Consider the following 16,497-nt stretch of genomic DNA (forward strand, 5'->3'; position numbering starts at 1 on the left):
ATGGCAGGGGAGCAACTCCAGCAAATGCAAAATGAACAGTGCAGTGCTGCTGCAGCTGGCTGGGATAAGATGAATTTGTCACCAGGATTTATTCCAAGAACATCAGCTGAGGAGTCTTGGAGCATCCTCCTGCATTTCTCCATCCCTGGAAGTGTCCAAGGCCAGCTTGGACAGGGCTTGGAGCACCCTGGGATGGTGGGAGGTGTCCCTGCCCATGGCAGGGGGGGGGATGAGATGAGCTTTAAGGTCCCTCCCAACCCAAACCATTCCAGGATTCCATGTTTTTATGTTTGGTACTGTTTTATGTTTAGAAGTTTTGACATATTCATACTTCACTAGGTTTCATATCAAACAACTATTTTGGGGCACAAGCACAGAAAGTTAAAATGCAAATGCTTTGGATTTAGGTTTTCTCTCCATGTGGAAGATTGTGAAGATCTAACGTGCTTATGATGAATTTCAGAATTCCTGGGGTGAGACACAATAGGTTTGAGAAGAGGATGTTTATAAAACATGTCTCATTTTCTTGTAAATAATCTTTTCATCTTTTTAAAAAAGAAAAACAAACCCAGCAAAAAAAAAAAAATCCTTCATTTCACTGTTAATTTTCTAACATCCTGTTCCCAGAGAACAATGTGTGGGTGTGTCAGGGAAGCTGTTGAGATACAGCCTCAATCCCAAATTCACACTGGCACAGCCAAAGGGAGCTGCTGGTGTGAGAGGGGAGAATTGTGGTGTTCAACACATCTGGATTTTCTGCTCCAGGTCCTACTGCTCAGCATATCCTCATCCCACAGGGTGACAGGATTCTCCAAAAGCTGCCTGCTCTGGTCCCTCATGCAGATTTAGGACTGGCTCTTGTTGCTCCATTTAGGCTGCAGCACCATGCCTGGCTGCAGATAAAATATCTCTGCTGTAGCCTAGGAAACACAGCAACAATTTTCCTTAAACTCCACCCAAAGCTGCTTTTATACCTGGCTTTGCTTTTTTTCCTTACAGAAAACTAAGGTGGGAATTCCCCCAAATTAACAGCACCTCCTGTTTGTGTCAAAATCTGGTTCTGGCTGAAATTCTGGTCAAACCATGAGGACAAAATGTGCAAGTGAAAGCATTGATACCTGTTTAATAAATCAGTACAGCAAATCCACCAAAAATCCAGGTGAAACAAGCAAGTTGGGATGTGACCACGTCAGCCCAGTGCTCTGCGTTTCCTGTGGGTGATTTTGATCTGTATGTTCATTATAAACACAAACCACTCTCAATGCTGAGATAAATGTGATGGAACAGGTTGGGGAGTCAGCACAGGGCTGTGGATTGTTGTGTTCAAAGGCTTTGGGGCAGGACCTTGGCCAGGAGCATCCTCAGCCTGAAAAACGTGTTCCAGGGAAAGTGTGAGGGGCCAGGCCACGTTCCAGAGAATGCCCAGAATTGCCAAGCTTTCTGCTCGGCCCTGCTCCATGGAGGGTGTCCTGTGCAGCTCCATGCCTTGGGATTGCAGGGTGGAAGGAGAACAGAGGGGCAGGAGATGAAAAGTGCAGGATTTGGCCTTGTGGAGCCTTTTCCATGGAATTGGAGCAGCTGCTCCATCTGTGTGCTCCTGCCTGGAGGCAGCCAAGCTCCTCACCTGGAGAGGAGAAGGATCCAGAGAGACCTTGGTGCCTAAGGAGAGCTGGAGAGGGACTGGGGGCAAGGATGGAGGGACAGGACACGGGAATGGCTCCCACTGCCAGAGGGCAGGGATGGATGGGATATTGGGAATTGTTCCCTGACAGGGTGGGGAAGGGCTGCTGGAATTCCCAGAGCAGCTGTGGCAGCCCCTGGAGCCCTGGCAGTGCCCAAGGCCAGGCTGGACAGGGCTTGGAGCAGCCTGGGATGGTGAAAGATGGGACTGGATGGGGTTTAAGGTCCCTTCCATCCCAAACCATTCCAAAGCCAGAAGGCGCCTGTGGGGTTTGCTCAGGAGAGCAAGCCCAGTGCTCCTGGGTGGCCAACAGGAGTTTGGTGAGTGCCAAGAGTGAAACTTGAACCCCAAAGGCTGGAATCCATGTGGCTGCAGCCTGTTCATCCCCTGGAGGGGCTGTGGAACCCCGGGAGAAGCTGCTGTGAGCAGATTCCAGGGCTTTCAGCACAAGAGTTAAATCCTGATGCACTTTGTGCTGTGACTGTGTTTCAGATACTGACATGGTCATCATTTATCTCTCGGCTGGGATCACATCAAAAGAGTCCTCAGAAGATGATAAAAAAGCCACTCTGCGTGTCATCAACGAGGAGAACAGCTTCCTCAATAACTCAGTGATGATCCTCACTTATGCCCTCATGAATGGTGAGAGATGCTTCTGATTTCCAGGCCATAAAATTCCCTATCCTGGCACAGCACAGCTCGTTTATTAAACTCATCCCAGGGTAATTCCAGGCCTTACTGGGAGCAGTTTGTTCATGGATTTTTGGCACATTTAATCCAGAAGCTGCATCCAGATGTTGTTACTTTGGTGTTTATAGCTGTGCCACTCTATCTTTGTGTATCCCAGTGTAGCTGCAGGGATATAAAATATGGTGGCCTGGATTGTCCAGGCTGAGGTAAATTTGTTAATTATTGCAACTGCAAACCTTCCTGGGGGCTTCCAGGTGCAGCAAGCTGGGACTAAGTGTGACTTCATCAGCCAGGGAGGGTGAATGGGAGATCAAACCAAGTCTGAAATGATAACCCAGCTTTGGTAACCTGGGAACCAACCTGAGAGTGGAGTTAAACATGAAGATCACCCACCCATTTTCCAAAAAAGCATTTTCAGCACGAAGGCAGTTTGTTGTATTACTGAAAATAGCCAAGGAAGTGAATGCGCAACCCAATGTATGATTTGGTTGTAAATTTAAATGTTCATTTGAGAGTGGGGCGTGCAAAAGGCTTTGATTTGTGTGCAGGAGTTGAGGCTGGGACTTGAGTGAAGTGTGAAACTGGAATGGTTCAGCTGGAGAACAAAGGCTGTTATCTGCAGGGCTGAGGATTGCTCCTGGTCCTGCCCGTGGGCGAGCCACCGTGGAGAACAAAGAGCTGTCCTGTGGATTTATGGGGCACACTGCTCTTTGCTCCCCGGGCTTTGTTTAAAGGGGGGATGTGAACAGCATGGCAAATCTTTTGCACTGTGCAACAGCAGGAGAGAGGCAATCTCTTTAAATTTGGTGTTAGTAATTAATTTTCCTCAAACCAACCTTTAAGCGCTTAAATAAGAATATGGAATTTTCAGTGCTGCGATACAGCGTGTGGATCATTCCTTTGGAGCAGGGGGCAGGAGCCTGGATGGAAATGGAGCTGTTTGACCAGTTTGCCTGTGCTCTGTGTCCCTGCAGAGGGGGTGACGGGGCTGAAGGAGCTGGCCTTCCTGCGGGACCTGGCTGAGCAGAACTCGGCCAAGTACGGCGTGCCCGACCGCAGCGCCCTGCCCGTCACCAAGGGCAGCATGATGGTCCTCAACCAGCTCAGCAACCTGGAGACCACCGTGGGCAGGTTCTACACCAACCTGCCCAACAGGATGATTGATGAGGCCGTGTTCAGCCTGCCCTTCTCGGATGAGATGGGGGATGGTGAGTGCTGCCCTCGGCTTTGGGGTAAAACCATCAGAGATCGGGTTCTCTTTGCTTTCGTGTCCCCAGATACATGTAATCCTGTGTCGTAGTTGAGATGGAGACAGTACAAATACAGTCCATTTTCAGAAGGCTTGAAATTGTTTGTATTCTGGCATGCATGCTTTTTATACATTTTTACAAAACTCCTAAGTTTACACTTTACTCATTGATCACAAGAGATAAACAAAGTGCTCATTGGAATAGTTGCAGGTTTCTCTTATTTATCCTTCTCTCTCTTGGTTTCTATGCCAACAACCTTGGTAGGAAATTCTTTCAGGGGTGAACATGGATCCTCTTATCAAACTTCTCTCTGGCTCTCAGAAGTCACTGTAAAAACCTGTTCCACAATCCTACAAAATTTTGGTTCTAGGTGTGTTCCCAAGCCTTTTTGTCTGTAGGATTTTCATCTGCAGAAGGTTTAGTTGTGAAAAAAGTGCTAACAAGACATGGAGTTGACAGATTTAGTTTGGATTCTTGTGGTGAAATTTGTTCCTCTGTATGAATACATAGGAACAAATAATCCATAATTTAATCTGTGGAGAGGAATTCTTTGTACTGGAGAGAGATAGGTTGGAATGGCATCCATGTCAGCCCTGTGTAAGAGCAGGATAAAAACAGCCTTACAATGGTACAAGGAGAGATTGTTAATTATTGTTGATTATTGTCCCAAGCTGGCCACCCTCAGCCCTTCTTTGGCTTCAGCATACCTGGATTGTCCTGAGACCCAAACTGAATTTAAGGCTATTCCTGAGGAAATCTGGGTCTGAGCTTTGCTCCCTCCCTCAGTGATCAAACTCTGTTCTTGCTCTCTCCCAAAGCCATATCCAAGGGAAAATGGGAGCAACAAAGGATTGGGAATGATGCAATAGATGGGTTTGTCTTACAAGCATTTCAGAATGTACTTAAAGGCTTGTACATGCAAATGGATTTTATATTGGGGTGGGGGAAGAGCTGCTGAGTTTCCAAGCTCAGAAAAAAGGAGTAAGAAAGTGTTGCAGAGTTCTCACCTCAGGGATGAGATCAATCCCAAACTGTTGGGTAATTATGGATATGATTCCCAGCACAGTGGCAATACTGGGATTTAGTTAGGCAGAGATTTAATATTCTGATTATGCATTAGATGAGAAACAACTCATCCCAACTGTTGCTTTACAAGGGCAAAGTAATTTCCTTCTTCTTCCATCTTATTTTTTAATGGCCTTAAATTCTGTTAAAGGAAGAGAATACTCTGTTGGCTTTTCACACAAATTTATTTTATATCTATAAGGAATCCACTTGGAGACTGACAACCGCTCAAACATTACTTGTGGTGTGTGTTCTAATAAGTTGATAAATATACTTCAGGTCACTACCAGGAACACAGATTAATTAGAGAGAATTGCTGACAACAGCCAGACACAACAGAAAACCCTGCTGAGCTTCCCTGGCCGTATTCCAGCAAGGAATAGATACAAAATTTAATTGTGTAACATCTCAGAATGCTCTGTTTCCTCTCAAAATAATGACCCAGAGGATATTTCTGATGGTTTTGTGGTGTTTCTCTCCCTCCAAGGCCTGATAATGACCGTCAGTAAACCCTGCTACTTTGGGAACCTCCTGCTGGGAATTGTTGGAGTAGATGTCAACCTTGCCTATATCTTGGAAGATGTCACCTATTACCAGGACTCCTTGGGATCCTACACCTTCCTCATTGATAATAAAGGTAATTTTGACTCACATCATCTCCTCTAGTCCCACTGAGCTCGTGAGCCACCAATTCTGAATTCTCACATTTCTGAGTAATGAGTGATAATGTTTATTAGAAGTTTAATTGCATGTTGTTGGTTAGTTCTGCCTGAATGTTGCGGGGGATTTTAGGTGGATTCATGACTTGAAACTTCTGTCCTGGGGTTCTGATTTGGAAGCTCTTGCTGTGGGGATTTCCTACACCTGTGCCATCCAAGGTTTTCTGGGAAAGAGGGAAAATTGCTGTTAATGTGTGTGCCCAGCTCTTTCCCTCTGATCCAGCTAATTTTATTGCTGAATTTTTCAAGCTGCTTTTCATTTGCAACCCCTTTGATGACAAGATTGTTTGGTCACTTGCCAAAATTCTATGTAATTACTGTATATTTGTTTTTTCCCCCAAAATACCTCTCCTGGGCTCAGTTTTGTAATGCATCCCACGTCTGGGGCTGTGTGTTTGTTTTTTAGGGTACACTCTGATGCACCCCTCCCTGACCAGGCCCTACCTGCTGTCTGAGCCTCCCCTGCACACAGACATCATCCACTACGAGAACATTCCCAAGTTCGAGCTGGTGCGCCAGAACATCCTCAGGTAAGGAATGGATGCAGCACTGGGAGTATTTCTAGATTAATTTAAGAATATGTAAGGTAAAATTCCTTTTCCTACAATATCTGGATACTTGGATGGATTTTTTTCCCCCCATTAACAATTCTGATTTGATTTTTCCTCCCAAGTTTTTTCAGTTGTCGTTTGTTATGTGGTGTTTCCCAGCTGATCTGGGGAATATTCCTGCTAATCTCTCTCTTCCCTGTCAGGAAGATTTCCCACTATTTGGTCTGGGTTTTTTCTTTATGCTTTGCCTATTCTGAGAATTTTCAAGCTCAAAATGTGAGGGTACATAAGTGCATTTGCAGCACACACACACAGGCTTTCCTTCACCAAGCACAAAAAACAGTTAATTCCTTCAATTCTTATGATAATTATATAAACACACAATAGAAGGATTTTGCTGAAGTCCTAAGTTTTACTCAGTGTTTAATAAACTGCTGGGTGTTTTATCTGCCCCTGCAGCATCCCCTTGGGCAGCCAGATCATCACAGTTCCTGTGAACTCCTCGCTGTCCTGGCACGTCAACAAGCTCAGGGAAATTGGGAAAGAAGCCTACAATGTCAGCTATGCCTGGAAAATGGTGAGGACAAGAAGTGTGGGGTGGCACAGGGGGAGTTCATGGCTCTGCTGCTGTCCCTCCTTCAGTCTGGGAATGTCTGATCACTAATCTCAGCCCAGGGGTTAAAATGGAATCTGAGGTTAAACATAATCCAGGTGAATTCACCGATGACAGCAAGAATTGGTTGCTTTGTGCCAACAGACTCAAGAAGGTACTTGTGGATCATTTCACAGTGTTAAGTTAAATCCAACCTAAAGGATTAAGCTGAGCAGTTTTAAGAGATTAAATCTGTCATTGTTTAACAGAAATTCACACAGAAAGGTGTCTGGAGCTGATTTTCCAAGATTGTAACAATGCATTTAATACCAAACTCCCTTTGCAGAGCAGCTGGGACACCCCAAGGTTTGCTGCTCTGGTGTAATTTAGAGTCCTTAAAACACCCAAACCAGTAAAACATGTGGCACGTGCAGCACACAATTGAGAGTGGAAATAATAAAATCTTGCATTTGAGAGTTAATTTGTCTGTACTCTCCATAAAGGTAACACCAGTGTGTGTCCAGCAGCTGGAAACCTGCAGCCTCTCCTCTGTTAGTGACAAAACATATCCATGAAGCAGTGCTAGAATTAGAAGTTATTGCTAATTGAGCAACAAAATGAAAGTCTTGTTTGGTTTTCAGGAAAAAAAATTACAGTGTTTTTATTTTCAGTGTTAACTGTGGCAAAGTTTATTTTGTAGAAGTCAGAAGAGAAATTCTGTTCACCCCCCACCCTTTGGTTCTGTTCGGTGACTGGCTGGTGTTTTGCAGGTGCAGGACACGTCCTTCATCCTGTGTGTGGTGGTGATCCAGCCAGAAATCCCCGTGAAGCAGCTGAAGAACCTCAACACCGTCCCCAGCAGCAAGCTGCTCTACCACAGGCTGGACCTGCTGGGCCAGCCCAACGCCTGCCTGCACTTCAAGCAGCTGGCCACCCTGGGTAGGGCTCTGCCAGCCTGGCCTGGCCTCCTCAGCTGGGAAACACCTCCAGGAGCCATTCCCAGCTGTGCCCGATCCCCACCCTGTCCCCAGCCCAGAGCTCTGAGTGCCACCTCCAGGGATGGGCACCCGAACCTCCCTGGGCAGTTCCACCCTTTCCATGGGGAAATTCCTGCTGGTGCCCAGCCTGAGCCACCCTGGCACTGTCACACCTCCTGTGTGTTTCTGTAGAGTGTGGCAGCTCAGTGCCACCTCCAGGGATGGGCACCCGAACCCCCCTGGGCAGTTCCACCCTTTCCATGGGCACATTCCTGCTGATGCCCACCCTGAGCCACCCTGGCACTGTCACAGCTCCTGTGTGTTTCTGTGGAGTGTGGCGGCTCAAAGTAAAGCTCTTCTCACAAAACTTGGGAAATACTCTTCCCTTGAGAAGGTTTTATTTCCAAGGCTGATGTTCTGATCAGCTTTTGCCTTCTCACAGCTCTCCTTGGTCCCAGTGGCTTGCTCAGTGCTGAGCTCCAGGATCACAGCACAGCCTGAGCTGGGTCCCACAGGGATCATGGAGCTCTGCAGGGAAGGGCCCACCCAGGGGTTGAATCCATAACTTTGCTACCATCAGCACCAGGTTTTAACCAACATATTCACTTCCTGCAGGAGGAATGAGTGAGGTGCTGCTCAGAGTAGGGGATGAATGCCCTGGGGATCCAGCAGGGTCCCTGGCAGTGCAGTGGGAGCATGGAGGTTTCTCACCAGGCTTAACCCAAATCCTCTCCTGGCTCTGAAGCACCTCCCTGAGCACTGTCAGAGCAGGATGAAGTCCCAGCCAGTTGTGCAGGACTCTGCTGCTCTTTTGCCCTGGATTCATGGGAGTTTTGCACTGCCAGAAGCATTGAATGCCTTCAGAGGCAGAGGTTGAGCCTACTGGGGAGAAGGAGAGCTTCAGTGCTCTGATGGTTTGCAGACCCTCCTCACCTGTTCAAAACTCTCAGGTTTGGATAGGCTAAAGTGGTTCTGCTCTTCCTGACTGATTTCAAACATTGCTGGGAAAAAGGGAGAATCTCCATGGCAGTTCCAGTGCCTGGGAAGGATGGAGAACTTAAAACCCAGAAATATCACAAGAACAGAGGGGTTTTACATAAACATCCCGCACTGCAAGCTGTCATATTTAGGTATAGCCTTGGGAGGTCCCTAAAATCTCTATTGTAAGAAATTCTGAATTAAATACTTCTGCTTGTAGCAGGGTTTGAAGGTCTCATGGTGAATTAGTGGCAAAGTTGTGGATTTTTTTAGCTTCTTGGAGCCCTGCAGAATAGCTCAGTGAGAACAGACTGGAAGAGGGACCTGACAAACCTGTGGAAATTGCTTTGCCAGTTGTTTAAAACACAGGTTTTGTTTTTGTTTTGTTTAATGTGCTGCCTAATCTTGATTATCTTATATCCAGAAAGATACAAATGGAGAATATCCCAAAAATACAGTACTAAGCTGTCAAGTGGAAAAACTTCATGCAAAACAAAATCAGGATATTTGCTCTGGAAAGCAGATGAAGGGCTGGAGTAGAAGTTGGGAAGTGGGGACTGCAGCACACATGTGTTTGAGAGGAATGTGACTAAAAGCAGAACACTTCACATTCTGCACTGCACCTTCTCCTCTGGAGACCATTCCACACAGGGAATTTGGATTCCATGGGTCACATCCTCAGAAAAGATCTTCTCAACCCTCAGCCCTGCATCATCATAATCACTTCTCTTTTTTAAAAAGGAAAAGCTGTCTGGTTTTGCAGATTTTGCATGATGAAAGTTTGCTTTTGAGTTTGTTCTGAAAGCCACTCCAGACAGCTGCACTTTTATTGGGGAGCTCCTCTTCTGCACTTGGGATTCTCCAGATGTTCATTCTCTGGAATTGAAAATGCTCATTTTCATTTTCCTCTGGGATATCTATCCTAAACAGGGATACTTAATTTCTTCTTTAGCCCATCATCTTTTCTTCAGGGAAAACAGCTTCTGTAATCTCACAGAAAGCAGTAATTCAGAATTATTGAGGCTTTGGGAACAAAGGCATTAAACACCAAATGACGCATGGAGATCAGAGGAGGGGGCTGATGTTGTGACTTCTGTGTTTTAGGGCCAGAAGGGGAGGAAATAATGTTCAGCCTGAGTTTAGGATGAAACTCTGCTGGGAAGTGCTCTGGGTTGGGTGGAAAAATGGATGTTTGCCCTTCCTCCCAGTCCAGAGTGTCCTGCAGGAGCTGGGGGTTGTAGTTGAGACGGAGACAATACAAACACACTCCATTTCCAGAAGGCTTCAAACTGTTTTTATTATGGCATGCATGCTTTTTATACATTCTTACAAAACTCAGAAGTTTACACTTTACTCATTGGTCACGAGACAAGCAAAGTGCTCATTGGAATAGTTGCAGGTTTCTCTTATTTATCCTTCTTTCTTTCTGGGTTTCTATGTCAACAACCTTGGTAGAAAATTCTTTCAGGGGTGAACATGGATCTTCTTATCAAACTTCCCTCTGGCTCACAGAAGTCACAGTGAAACCTGTTCCACAGCTGGGCACTTTGTGTGCTGAGGTGTGGGAGAGAAGCAGGGTCATCCCTGCCACGAGGACAGCAGGACAGGGACCCTCCCATGGTACAAACTGCCACACGTACAGCTCATCACACTGAAATTCCTGGTGTTTGGTGTTTGCAGAGAGCCCCACGGTGATGCTGTCTGCAGGCAGCTTCTCCTCCCCCTACGAGCACCTGAGCCAGCCCGAGACCAAGCGGATGGTGGAGCACTACACGGCCTACCTGAGCGACAACACGCGCCTCATCGCCAACCCCGGCCTCAAGGTGGGCACAGCAATCCCACCTTGGGCTGCTCTGCAAGCCCCAGATCCAGCACTTTGCACTGGGAGGGACCTTAAAGCCCATCCCATCCCATCCCATCCCCGCCATGGCCAGCACCTTCCACTAGCCCACCGTGCTCCTGATGCCGTGGGATTTTGGCTTTTCTGGTTTTCTGTATTTGTGATCCTGCAGTTCTTTAGTGCACAACTCTAAACTCCATGTTCAGTGTGAGCTGCTGCTGTCCCATTTTGGGCAGACACAACAATTCCTCTCCAGGCCTGGCAATCAGGGACTCCTCACTGCCTCAGGCCTGAGAGATGGAAACAAAAATGGGTTGGGAGAGCAAACTTGGGGTGAATTAATTCATTACCTGAAGCTGTAATTGGAACATTAACCCCCAATATGCAAATGGACCAAACTTATAAAAGTGTGAAAATCTGTGTCCCATGGTCCATTTTGGATGTAGTCCCTGGGAGGCTTTGTCTGCCCTAAATGTCCCTGAAGGCCCCTCAATAAACAGAACTGCTTTTTATTCCCCTGGTTTTGTCTGGCCTGTGTTTTTAGGTAAGCCCCAAAAAAGGCATCACTCCAGCCTGGCCTTGGCCACTTCCAGGCATCCAGGGGCAGCCACAGCTTCTCTGGACAAGTTCACCCTCCCAGCCTGGAATTCCTTCCCAACATCTGATCTAAGAGTGGGGAGAGGAGGGAGGCAGAACTTTGCTGAAACAAACCCTAGAAAAGTTAAAACCACGCTAAGTTCTTAGCAGAAGCACCTTTGTCTTCCTAGGCATACAACTGAGAAATCTCTATTTTCTGTGTGAGCAGCACAATATTTACATTTACTCCAAGTTAAGCAAAGCCACAGAGATAACACCCCCAACATTTCACTCCAATAATCTGCTTGGAATGTGTGGTGTGAGAAGCCTTGAACCAAGTAATTGAGCCGGGATGATCCCCGGTGGCTCTCGGGGAAGCTTTTATTATCTTGCCATGCAAGTGCTGCAGGAACCCTGCCAGCTCTGCCTTTGTTTTGCAGTTCTCTGTCAGGAATGAAGTAATGGCAACCAGTCACGGCACGGATGAATGGATGACCCAGATGGAGATCAGCGGCCTCAACAGTTACATTGTCAGGCGTTACATAGCAACCCCCAATGGGGTGCTGCGCATCTACCCCGGCTCCCTCATGGACAAAGCATTTGATCCCACCAGGAGACAATGGTGAGTTTTTCAGGGTCCCTTCTGCAAAGCTTTGAATCATCTCCCAGGGCAAGGAGGGAAATGTTTAGAGTTGATTTTGTAGAGTTGATTTCGTTTTTGGAGTTGATTTCGTAGCCTGCGGGTTGTTTGTTGTTTTGGTTTGTTCTTTTTTTTAATTTAGTTTAAAATGTTTTCAGCGTGGGGAAAAAGCTCAGAGCCTAAACACAGTTCAAACTTTTTTTGGTTTTAACTTCAGGACTTTTTATTTTGTGGTGCAGTTGGTGTTTCGTAGCCCAGCTATGGCAGATGGGGACATAAATATTCAGAAAATGAGCATCCCCTTCAGGGATTAGCTAACTCAGGAGTGTTTGAGCTCCTTGGGCCCTTTCTGGTTGTTCATATCTGAGCCTTTTTGTTTGTTTACTGTGGCTTTCCTCACTGCTTTCAAGGAGGGATTAATTGTGCAGCAGCATCTGATTTGGGCAGAGGGCTGGGGACATTCCGGCTGGGGGCAGCTCCGGGTGTGCTCCAAAGGCTGGGATCCGTGGGAAGGAGCCAGCCAGGTGCTGCCACTCTGGGAAAGACACAGATCCCAGCCCTGTGGCTCTGCAGTGCTCCTGGCAGCTCTCCTGCCCCCTGTTTCCCTGAGATTTGTTGTGTTTTGGGAGGAAGGTGCAAGTGGGAATAAAGCAGAATTGGGTTAAACTGCTTGTAGGTCCGTGCTTTGGCTAGGGAGAAGCAAAGTGGTCACTTTTTCTTACATAAAAACTTGCCAAAAGTTTTATCAACTTTCCTATGACAGTTTTACCAACTCTCCAATGACTGTGGCTCATTTTGTGCTGATGGAAGTTTTAAGAGGTTGTAATTTATACTCACTGTCTGATATTTCTGAATTTTCTTGCCTCACTTCTGTTTTTTCTCCTCAGTTTGCAGTGTAATCATTTTGCCAGGGTTGAGTTTGAGACTCTGCTGGCACCAAGTCCTGCATTGTTCTGGGGGAAAATGTCTGAAATTACAGTAAATGTGTTCTGTGCAGAAGTAAACTGAGCTTTTTTAATGCAGCTGGATCTACTGGAGGACCATTTATTGAGCCAGTCTGGGTTAGTTTGGAGTCCCAGTCGTATTTAGGTACTTGTTTGATATTAAAAACCAATAATTTGGTGCCTGTTGTTCACAGTGTCCAAAATTCAGTGTTATTTTGGGAAAGTCAAGGATTCTGTCTTGAAGTTGTAGACTTTGGCACTGATTGTGAGCATTTCTTTTGGCTTCCCTCAGGTACCTGCATGCAGTGGCCAATCCAGGACTCATCACCTTTACTGGGCCCTACCTGGACGTGGGAGGGGCTGGATATGTGGTGACCATCAGCCACACTGTCCATTCCTCCAGGTGAGGGCTCCTGGGCCTTTGGGGCAGGCAGGAGGGCTCTGAGTTACCAGAGCTGGGTGGCTCTGGGTGCTCAAGAACTGAAAACCAGAGCTGCTCCTGAAGTGCTGCTGGTGAAATGTCATCTGAAAAAAGTGGGGCATTGGAACGCTGGGAGAAATCCAATTCATAGGAATGTGTGAACTCTGTGGCTTTATTGATAGAGGAGTATTGACAGCATATTTTTTAAAAGGATTGATTGGTGGGAAAATGCTCCTGGATGAACACGAGGTGGGAGGTCCAAGAACTGGGAGGAGGAGAGGGATTGCTCTCCTGAGGCACTTTGAGAATTGTGTTCCCTCTCTGCTGGGAGTTCAATCCTTCTCCATCAGGACTGCCAAGCTCCCCACCTCCTGAGGTCCCCCACATTCCACTTGGGGGGTTTTGAGGAGCAGGGAGGTGTTTGGAAGGGAACTGGAGCCACAAAGGGGGTTAAGGACAGAGCTGTCCTTACTCCAGGAATTGGGGAGCTCCTCTCCTGGGCTGCTTCAATCCAGCACTTCTGGGCTTCCAAAGCCCGTGGAACTCCAAAAGGCCTTCCAGGATTGCTGGGAGCAGCAGGGCCAGGAGCTGGGCTGGATGATCCCTGTGGGTCCCTTCCAGCTCAGGATATTCCATGGTTCCATGAAATGACTTTTTCCTGGAGGACCAGGCTGTTGCTGTTCCAGCTCCCTCCTGGCCAGGCCCCAGGCTGAGACCAGGATTAGGGATGCAGGATGTGTAAAGGAGCCCAGTTTATAAAACATGCACCCAACCTTGCTGTCCCAAGCCCAAATTCCCAGAACAGCAGTTACCTGCCCTGGTTTTTACATGGAGTCTCCTCCAGGCTCCCTCCCCAACAGCCCACCAGTACCACCAGTGCTGCACTGGGACCCCAAATCCAGCAGGGATCAGGACCTGGCTCCTCACTCTGCCAGAGATTCCCCTGCTCTGGGTGGGATTTCCCAGCACTGCTCCTCTGCCTGTGTGCTCTGGCAGGAGCATTTTCAGCCCCAGCCCCTGCATGGTGCTTCTCACACAGGAATTTACTTTGGGGAAACACTTCTGTATCAGAGAGAAGTGCAATTAATCAAAACTCTGATTTTTATCTAGCAAGGGATGGTTTACTCAGCTCTAAGAACTTAAAGCTCCTGTGGGTTATTAGAACATGATTAAAGAGCAGTTAAACAAAGTTTGGCAGATGTGAGTGTGATTCCTGGGTAAATATGACCTCTGAAGCTCACAGTCACATGTGGTTATAATCCCCAAAGAGGCCTGAGCTCCAAATCCAGAGGGGTGGGGAGGAATCTGTGGAGTTAAGAGGAATTTTGGCATTAGGGACTGCTGGGAGGGTTTAAATACCCACATCAGGGCAGCCAGAGCTGACACCTCTCATTCCCATTTTATGTGGATCTTATTCCTTTTTATGGAGGCTGGGAAGAGAAGATTTATGCCTGATGTGGTTTAATGCAGTTGGCATCAGCAAAGCAGGAGGATTTAATGCTTGAAAATGAAGCTAAAATATTTACAACATCCTAATGGCTTTATGTCTGTTAGGACAGAGCAGAACTTCAGAGCCTGATGCCTTGTCACACATGAAATGTGTCTGTGCTGCTTCACTGCCATCCTTCCCTTCCTCCTCCAGGAAATGTGAACAATAAATCAAATGCAGGTTTTAAAAAAATCTGTATTTATCTGTCTACAAATGAGATTTGACTGCATCTCCACTGCACCTCTCTGGAAAGCAAACAAACCTCAGCCCAGTAAACGGAGCAGGGGTGGCCAGAGCTGTTTGTGCGGCCCAGCTGGGCCTTGCAGCATCTTCTTTTTTTTTTTTTTCTTTTTCTAAACATTTTCATTCCTGTCTTCAGAGACTGAATAAAGGAGAAAAGTGAATTCTGAGGTGTAAGGTGCACATGGGTGCAAATCCCACACCCCTGAGCTGATCCTTTTGTGTCCTGCAGGGGTGAGAGGGGACTGCTCTGGCCGTGGCCTCTCAGTGCTACTGGGAGCAAACTGGGAGCACTGGGGTGTTAGGAATGGAGGAAGGACAAAATGCAGCCTCAGGCTGCTGCACACCACCACATCACAGGGTCCTTTTCATAACTCACCCTAAGAAATGTTATTTTCTTCTAATTTTCTGCCTGCCCTTCACAATCACTCCCACACTCCGGAGTTTCAGGGATTTAGCTCAAAGTCTGGCACCTTCACATTCATTCCTCCTGCTGGGGGCTGAGCAGAGGGGGTGCAAGTAACTCCTTCAGCTGGGGGAATTGGAAAATACAGGGGCTGCATCCTCTTTGTTTGTGTGGATGGGGAATTTTTAATCCTCATTTCTGTCGCTCAGGATTCAATGTCTGTAGGTGCTGGGGGTGTGTGTAGGGTGGGATCCACTCCTGGGCTTCTCCTGTGCTGGCTGTACAAGGGGTGACTAAAACAGGAATTATTATTATTGCCCTGAATAAGGACTATTTTTTATTATTTATAATATTTATCATTTTCCCCTCACTGCAGTGCTCAGATGTCCTCAGGACACTCCGTGGCCGTGATGGGCATCGACTTCACCCTCAGATATTTCTACAAAGTCCTCATGGACCTGCTGCCAGTTTGTAACCAAGACGGGGGGAACAAAATCAGGTAAAAATAAATAAAATATTTCTTTTCTTTAGCCAGGTGACCCAGAGGTCGTTTCCAACTTAATTTCTCCAAGGATTCTGTTATTTTCAGTGTGTGCTCTCTGATTTCCAGTAGAACTTGTGCTTGTCCTTCTCATAAAGATTATGTGGATGTTTTTGTTATTCCAGATCAAACTGCCATCAGCTAAATAAACAATCTGCAGGATTACAAAAGCAGAAGATAACAGATTTGATTTGATTTTTTTTTTGTTATATTTAGATTTCTTTGAAATTCTGGGTAGAAAAAACATTCCTTATTAAATGAACATACTTCCCAGTTCTCCTGTTTGTTTTAATTTAACCTATTTAGTTCCTGTGAGCGTGTAAGAGTGATACAGGATCTCAGTTATTTTAACTCCAATTATTCAAATACAACTTTGGGATGTTTTTCTCAGAAATCCATAGCACAGCCTAGGCAGAAGAAGCCTGATTCCATCTGGAGTATCCAATTTCAGTCAGACCCCTGGGTATCTTAATTGTTCCTTTTCTGAAAAATCCTGTGGGGGTGGGATAAATTCTGGTTTGGATCTGGAGTAACATGATAACGTGGTTTGGGCATTGCTGTTCGTTCCTTGTTTGTTTTTAAACCTTAAATTTGGAAAGGGAAGTGGTTTTCTGTCGTCCTCCCAGTTCTTTTCTGGTTTGGGTATTTTTCTATATATTTTATGGCATATAAAAAAAAACAAATCAGGATTTCTGGTTTGGCATCACTCCCTCCCAGTAAAAACTGCTGCTGATCAGCAAGGCCAGATGCTTCATTCTGTTCCTGCATTCCCCAAATGAGGAATTTTGAGACACTTTTCAGACCATTCTGATGTAGAAATTGGATCCAATGTTTGCAGTCTCCATATAAACGCAGGTGTTTGGGGTTTTGTAGTGTTATCTCTCCTAAGCTTTTCCT

At 46.4% G+C, this 16,497-nt stretch overlaps 1 protein-coding gene across 1 annotated transcript in view; it reads left to right on the plus strand.

Annotated features, from left to right (window-relative positions):
- CACHD1 (cache domain containing 1) overlaps positions 1-16,497 on the plus strand; it is an 89,616-nt gene that overhangs the window by 62,131 nt on the left and 10,988 nt on the right. The window contains exons 8-17 of the mRNA XM_054285724.1: positions 2,174-2,323; positions 3,346-3,579; positions 5,174-5,323; positions 5,812-5,935; positions 6,416-6,533; positions 7,319-7,487; positions 10,184-10,326; positions 11,360-11,541; positions 12,796-12,906; positions 15,436-15,558. Coding sequence (XP_054141699.1) covers positions 2,174-2,323; positions 3,346-3,579; positions 5,174-5,323; positions 5,812-5,935; positions 6,416-6,533; positions 7,319-7,487; positions 10,184-10,326; positions 11,360-11,541; positions 12,796-12,906; positions 15,436-15,558 — 1,504 coding nt within the window. The remainder of the gene's footprint in view (positions 1-2,173; positions 2,324-3,345; positions 3,580-5,173; positions 5,324-5,811; positions 5,936-6,415; positions 6,534-7,318; positions 7,488-10,183; positions 10,327-11,359; positions 11,542-12,795; positions 12,907-15,435; positions 15,559-16,497) is intronic.

Source organism: Melozone crissalis, unplaced genomic scaffold, assembly GCF_028551555.1.
Source record: "Melozone crissalis strain CALT ecotype California unplaced genomic scaffold, PUWL_Pcris_2 ptg000045l_1, whole genome shotgun sequence".
NCBI classification, from domain to species: domain Eukaryota; kingdom Metazoa; phylum Chordata; class Aves; order Passeriformes; family Passerellidae; genus Melozone; species Melozone crissalis.